This window comes from Octopus bimaculoides, chromosome 9 (genome assembly GCF_001194135.2).
Source record: "Octopus bimaculoides isolate UCB-OBI-ISO-001 chromosome 9, ASM119413v2, whole genome shotgun sequence".
In the NCBI taxonomy this organism is placed as follows: domain Eukaryota; kingdom Metazoa; phylum Mollusca; class Cephalopoda; order Octopoda; family Octopodidae; genus Octopus; species Octopus bimaculoides.
In genome coordinates, this window is record NC_068989.1 from 32,110,044 (window position 1) to 32,117,794 (window position 7,751).

The 7,751-nt window shown below is 32.3% G+C and overlaps 1 protein-coding gene across 1 annotated transcript in view; it reads left to right on the forward strand.

Moving 5' to 3' along the window:
• LOC106883199 (ras-related protein Ral-A) overlaps positions 1–7,751 on the forward strand; it is an 80,727-nt gene that overhangs the window by 47,665 nt on the left and 25,311 nt on the right. The window contains exon 2 of the mRNA XM_052970562.1: positions 2,329–2,467. Within this exon, the coding sequence (XP_052826522.1) occupies positions 2,360–2,467 (108 nt within the window). The 5' untranslated portion in view covers positions 2,329–2,359. The remainder of the gene's footprint in view (positions 1–2,328; positions 2,468–7,751) is intronic.

Genomic DNA, 7,751 nt, shown 5'->3' on the forward strand with positions numbered 1-7,751 from the left:
ATATATATATATATATATATATATATATATATATATATATATATGTGTGTGTGTGTTGCATAAGGATTGAGCTCTGAGTGCACTGCTTGCTATTGCAAAAACAGCTGTAAGATAATGAAACTGATGATGTAATTGCCATTCTCTTATCATTCAATAATTAATACTACTTTTTGTACTTGCTTAACACTAAAGCATATGCATATTGAGTTGTAACAGCTTATTATTAGTACTGCGTAATCAAAATCATAAAATATATATATAAAATATTTTATCTTATATGTGTATGTGTGTTACTATAGTGTGACTCTATAGTTAAGTGGTTTGCTTCCCAATTATGTGATCTCAGGCTCAGTCCCATTCATGGAACCTTGAATAAGTAACTTCTGGTATAGACTGGGCTGATCAAAGCTTTGAGATTGGATTTGGTAAATGGAAACTGAAAGAAGCCTGTTGTGTTGTGTGTGTATTCCTTGCCAGCACATGATAGCTTTAAGTGAGCATCATTGTCATATAAATGATGTTTGTTGCTAGTCATATGAGAAAAATGTCTTGCGAAGGAAAAATATTACCTTTCTTAGAAACAGGTGAGTGTTGGTGACCAGAAGAGTATCTGGTCATAGGAAATCTGTCTTAAATTTCGTCAGTTTGTTGCAAGTTACCTGTTGTATGATAGGTAAGTTTGGAAGTATAGCTTTTTTCCTATGAGTAATATTAGGAAATATGGCATGTATACAATAATTAGAGTTTAATTTTTATGAAATCTGTTGCTATCTTTCCTGTGTTAATCTTGTACTTTCTTTGCTGAGTTTTTTCTATTTTGTAGTTTCAGGAAACAATTGAAAAAAAAATTTACCCATACTTTATAGGTGCAGGTATGGCTGTATGGTAAAAAGCTTGCTCCCCAACCACATGGTTCCAGGTTCAGTCTCACTGAGTGGCACCTTGGGCAAGTGTCTTCTGCTATAGCCCCGGGCTGACCATGGAAACTGAAAGAAGCCTGTCATATAGATGATATATGTATGTATGTGTGTATGTCTTAGTGTCTGTATTTGTCCCCCCCCCCCTGCTTGACAACTGGTGTTGGTGTGTATACATCCCTGTAACTTAGTAGTTTGGCAAAAGAAACCGATAGAATAAGTATTAGGCTTAAGAAAGAAAAGTCCTGGGGTTAATTTGTTCAACTAAAATCCTTCAAGGCAAATAAAAGATAAAAGAAAATATAAAAGAAGATACACTTGAGTAACATTTGTTTTCACTCAAAAACACATTCCAAGCACATAAGTGCAGGAATCAAATTTGCTTAGGAGGTACAAACCCAGGTTCAAAATATCTTTACAAAGTTGATTTTTTTCTGTCTTAATATGAAAGCAAACATGGGTACAACAACAACAACAATAATAATAATGGTCTCAAATTTTGCCATAAAGGCAGCAATTTTGGGGAAGGGGATGAGTTGATTACATTGACCCAGTGTTCAATTGGTACTTGTTTTATTGACCCTGAAAGGACGAAAGGTACAGTTGACCTTGGCAGAATTTGAACTCAGAACATAGTGACAGGCAAAACACTGCTAAGCATATTGTCCGGTGTGCTAATGATTCTGCCAGCTCATTGCCTTTATAATAATAATAATAATAATAATAACAATAACAATAATTATTATTATTATTATTATTATTATTATTATTATTATTATTATTATTATTACTTTTGTACATCAATCAAACTGGCTAAATCCAAGTATTGTTTCAAATCAGTCAAAAAATGTTTCTGTGCTCATTCATGTTGGTGGTGAAGTTTTCAAGATGATGTTCAAAGCATTTTTATTGCTCCCTGAAAATTTTAGGAGGTGCAAGTGCACACCTTCATGAGCATATGTTCAACCATTGTAAATATGATGTGCTTGTTTATGAATGGTATATACACTGTTTACATCTTTTAATTGTTAACTGAAATAATTGTTAATTAAAAGGAAAATTTGATCAACATATTACTGTTTGCTTCAACCGGTCTGCATCTCTTTCTTGGTCAGCTAGCCTGTTCCTGTTTGGTTTTGTCTGTTTGTCTCTTTAATTATATCATTGAAAATCAGATATTTGTTGTTAATATCTATTCTTTACTGTACTAACCAGCTATAGTGTTTCTACAGATGTTTCTGCATTTTATTTGGAGTGGGTTGTAAATTTTTGAAGTAACTTATTATTTTGATTATTTTCTGTTGTTTGAAAAAGACCTTGTGATTGAAATCAGTGTTTCTTTGAACTTTATATCTTTTTGATGTATATTAATTGATATATTGCTCATTAACATATGTTGTTTTATTTCCAGTTGCTGGCAAGGTGCACAACTCTGCAAAAACATGTCGAAGGCTAAGGCACAACAACCTGCTGTGATCCACAAAGTCATTATGGTTGGTAGTGGTGGTGTTGGCAAATCTGCCCTCACCCTACAATTTATGTATGATGAGGTAAGTTAGTTTAGTACTTCAGGTTTTTAGTATTGCAGTGCTAAAGATTTCAGAAAATTGAATGTAAGGTTGAATTTGGTATACAGATGAAAATTATTTCTTTTACTTAAGTGAGATATATGATCCTTTTAACTGTTTTTCTTTGCACAAATGTCACAAATTATTTTGTAAAAACACATATGGCATGTGCACACACACAACTAGGGGAAATATTACCTTGCTTGGAAACATTTGAGGGTTAGCAGCAGTAAGGACATCTGGACATAGAATTTTTATCTTGATGAGTCTTATTTGATCGATGCAAGCATAGAAAAGTGGACATTAAGCAGTGATGATGTATGTATATGAGTGTGTTTGTATAACTGTGTGTCTTTATATGTGTATTTGTGTGAGTGTGTACTAGCTGAACTACATGGTGTTGCCTGAGTTGAAAACTCAAGAAATTAGCAGCAAATCTTTTAAGTAAATCTTTTAGAAAAACATTCACCAAAGTTTTAGACTAAGTACACTTCATAGATTTTGTTTCTAAATATATATTTTTAGTTATTCTGTTTTAAATGTATTCAATTTTAATTCTGCAAAATATTGTACACAAATTCAAATCTTTTCATTTACCCAATTTGCATATAATTGTAATTTTAACCTTAACTTGGCACCCTAAGCTTAAGTGCTAACTATAAAACCTAGCCCTAAGCCCTTACCTTAACCGTTTAGCATTTAAACTGTCCATATTGGGCCCAAATATTCTTACTTTTTGTTGAAATTGGCCAGATCCAGCCTCTCACATCTACCTTACATGATCAATTAGAAAATTATGAAGCATTACATTTGACAGAGTAATCTGAATGCTAGAGGATTAAACCCTCACTTCAAAATCCTAACCCAATCCCTGACTGTAATCCTATTTTTTGCACAGAATCGCCATCTCCCATGTTTAAAGCATATGCTTCTTGCAAAATGTTTTGAAAATGAAAAAGCTAACACCAAGTGTATATCATAAAAGCCCATGTAATTTGCGCACCTGTGTAATTTACGCAGGTGATTTTCAGGATAAAAATTGCTAAAGCTACTCGTATAAAACTCGCACCCAAAAGTTTTCAAAATTGCTGATATGGCCAGGGGGAAAAGGTTTTTAGTTTAGATGTATTTAGTATAATTTCACTTACTTATGATTAGATTTTATTAAATTTTCATTAAATAAAAATAATTTCTGTTTAACAGGTATCACATTGAAAGCTATTGAATTGCGAATTGTTTGTGTTGTTTATAATAAACTTTATTTTACATTTCTTGCCCACAAGAGATTATGTTCAATCTTTAGCATACTTTTCTGTATGTCTTCTCAAATCGCGATCACAGGAAAAGTTGTTAAGAATTATCAACAAAAACAAAGCTGATAAATATGCACAAGTGTTGCAAAATAAGTTTAATTACCAATAAACATCAGCTTGGATGACACTTTACTCAACTGACAGAGGAAGGTGACTGATCAAACTGATTATGTAAACAGAATTCTGATTGGTCGAAAGTGTCTTCTTGTTTGAAGCTCTGATTTTCTGCCTATTCTTGTTGGAACCTTTAATATGGAGTATTGAAATTTTAATCCCTTTCACACTTATAAAATGTCAAGCAAACTTAAAAAATTGTCATTACTCTTTTAGCTGGGAGACCAAACTGATAGTTTGGTAACCCACTAAAACAAACATTAAAAATCGAAAGGAGAAAATAAATAGCTTTGCAAGTTTAACTCAATGTTTATTGAACAAGTGAGGTGCGAAATTTAGAATATACACGTCTGTGAGGAAGCATAAACAAGAATAGCAAAAATCTGCTATACCAAAAGAACTGGTAATACATACATTACAAGTGTTCTATGAAGAGAACATAAGATTGCTGCATAATTCAACATGAATGTGAAATGACATTAAACATCCTATAAGGTAAATGAAGGTTTCTGTAGGAACACTAAATAATATTTACTTCGTGAGTTTACATGCACAGGGATGAATTATGATGTTATCGTTGTCAGGTGCAGTAAAAGCTGGCAGCAGCGATGTTGGTGGTGATGAATTTCATTGTCCTAACACAGAGAAAGTGAGCAATAGCTTCCTGGAGACAAACACAAGCTAGACTTCTTAAGTGGAGAAAAACTGATCTATTTAAAGAAATTGCTGGGCTCCATTGTGATAGGTAGAAATTCCAAGCAATGTAAAATATGGCCTGGACCGTGATTACCTGCATGAACATCAAACTTCAAAAAGTAGTTAACCATTTAATGATTTTAGTAAAGTTATTCAGAAAAAGTAAGCATTATACCATCCAGCATAAATAAAAGTCAACTTCATTATATTTTTTCTGTGAAAACCTATTCTGACATTAAATGAGTCAACTTCCTGTACGAATGTTTTACATTTGTACATCATTTTTCAACAAAAAAATTTCTGAAAAAATTCTCAATACAATCTACTCATGTAATTTACACATCCTCTAAAGTTTATTTTTGTTTTTGCGAAAAAAGTGCATAAACTACATGGGTTTTTATGGTAATTTGAAACTAAGTGGGTAAAGAACTTATAAATAATTGCAGTTTTGAAAAGCTTTTTATTTACAGAATTGTAATTTCATTTCTAGTGTTTAAAAAATAACAATCAGGAGAAATTTTCAAATATATATATATATATATATATAAAAGCTGTGTGGGGTGTTATGACTTTGCCAAAAAAAAATATTGGAGCACTAAGTATACCAGTTTTGTAGGGTGTGGAATTTCTGTTGATATTTATGGAATCAATCTCATTAGGATGCATAAACCAGATTGATATATGAGCGTGAGGCAAGCCTCTTTTTTGCCATGTAAGTGTGTATATTAGCAATGTACTGGTTGAAATATGTGTGACATAGTCACAAGGTCTATCAATTTGAAAACCTTGAGATGAAAAACACTTGCAATTAGGTGGTGTTGTCTGAGTATAAATGTCATAGAAAAAGCTTTGCTTGGATTTTGTTCCATTTAGCATTACAAGTTTAAGGGATGGACAAATTTGGATGTTTATAATTACATACATATGTCATGCATTTTTCTTGGGCTTTCTATAAAACTGGATGTGAGAATACAGAGTTATCCTAGCTCTGAGTGGCAATATCATTGTAAATACCATCTTGTAAATGCATGTACAATTCTGAATATACTTCTTTTGATGCATTTTATATACCACAGCCTCTTACTCTATATTTTGGCATACATAACAATATATAGGTGAAAAAAGATCTTGGCAGTAATGAAAATAATTAAACAAATTGCTTTGAATCATCGATTGATAAGCATAATAATCCATACAGTATACAATATATTTTTTTTTAAGTGATTCCATTAATATGTGGCATACCACCAAAGTGGTATTCATCATCTCCATCATGTTGTGCTTGGGCAGTGTTTGCTCTAAGAGAGCCAAGTCTGTGATTAAATTTGTTGTGGCACTTTGAAAGACAGCATAAATCTAATTTATCTATTAATTGTTGCTCAAAATTATGTTATTTGTAAAGCACAGTCAGATGCTCAAATATTTTTGAGAAAGTGTTTTATTCTGAAGTGGTATTCAAAATGAAAAGCCATCACAAATTTTGATGGCTCACTTATAAGTAAAAGGACCTTACCATTTGCCTAATGCTTAATGATTCTCTGTCACGTTTTGTATATAGAGTCCAGGCATACAATTTTTACAGATGCATAATCATGATTAAGAATATAATTTAATGTCACACCCTGCTATTGAATTTATCCATACTTTTTCTGCAGATAGTCTCTGCAAAACTTTTCCTTTTTCATCTTATTTTTCATTCTTTTTCAGTCATATGCTCTATTTATTCTATCTTTTTCTCTCTCCCTTTTTTACAATTGTATTTTTTTCTTGTGCTTTTTTTATTTCTCTAATTCTCCTCTCCCTGTAATTATGTTACTCTACCTTTATCACTTTCTTGTTCTCTTGGTCATCTCTCATATTCTCTCTTTTTTGTAACCCTATTTTTATCTTTTTTTTTTTACTTTCTAATATTGTCTTGCTACTATGCACTGTTAATTTTTGAATTCTCATTCTATTATTTTCTTTTTTGCTCACTTGTGATGTTTCTTTTCCCTCTATATTTCTTTTATGCTCATAACTATTTTTGAGAAAGAGAGCATTGTAGTGATAGTTGTCAATTTGACCGCTCTATAATTCAGATATGTCACTTTTGAATGTGTATGATGAACAGAAGAATAATTTCTGTGATGAACCTGTAGAATTGTAGAATTCACTAATGCCAGCTAATTCAACATTAAAGACTTACATCCTGATTATTATTATTATTCCTGCATTATGCTATTAGGAATTGCAGTTATTGCATAGTTACTGTACAGCTTCCTTTTGAAGAGTTTGGTCATTTATGCTGTTATTGAGTAATAGTGATACAGTTCTAAACATGCAATAATCATCACCCATGACTTTTTGAAAAAGATATGATTTTGTTCAATATTTTTCAATGGATTTAATGAATTTAAACTTTAGATGGTTACTTTGCAAAGAGAATGGTGATTGACAATCTCAACCCCAAAGACTGAGAAGAGTGAAACAATACCAATTTCCTCCTTAGAAAGCTTCTTTTCTAACTTTGTGATAGATGACTGGCTAAGTACAATTTAAGTAAAGAAAAAAAAAATTACCAAATATTTCTCAAAAATACAGTGTTTCACCTTCCTTGTTGATTCTTGTTTGTAAAGAGTACAGTGATTAATCATGTCATGAAGCAAAAGTTATATGAGACTAAGCAATTGATAACTTCTTTAAAAGTTATCTGCTCCCAACTAGAAAAAGAAATACTTCAGTTGTTTCTGGTTAATTTCAGCTTAAATGTTAGTCAAATAACTGTGTGTATGTATGTGTGTGACAGAGAGGGAGACATGAGCAAAAGAGTGGTATGAAAGACAAGAAAGAGAAAGAAGAAAGAGAGAGTAAGAGAGAATGAGTTGCAAACGGGAATAAAAAGGAATGTAAAAGATAGGGAGAGAGAAAGACAGAAAAAACAGACTTAATTGCAACTTAGGCGCAGGAGTGGCTGTGTGGTAAGTAGTTTGCTTACCAACCACATGGTTCTGGGTCCAGTCCCACTGCGTGGCACCTTGGGCAAGTGTCTTCTACTATAGCCTGGGGCCGACCAAAGCCGCGTGAGTGGATTTGGTAGACGGAAACTGAAAGAAGCCCGTCATATAAATGTATGTGTGTGTGTGTGTATATATATATATATATAT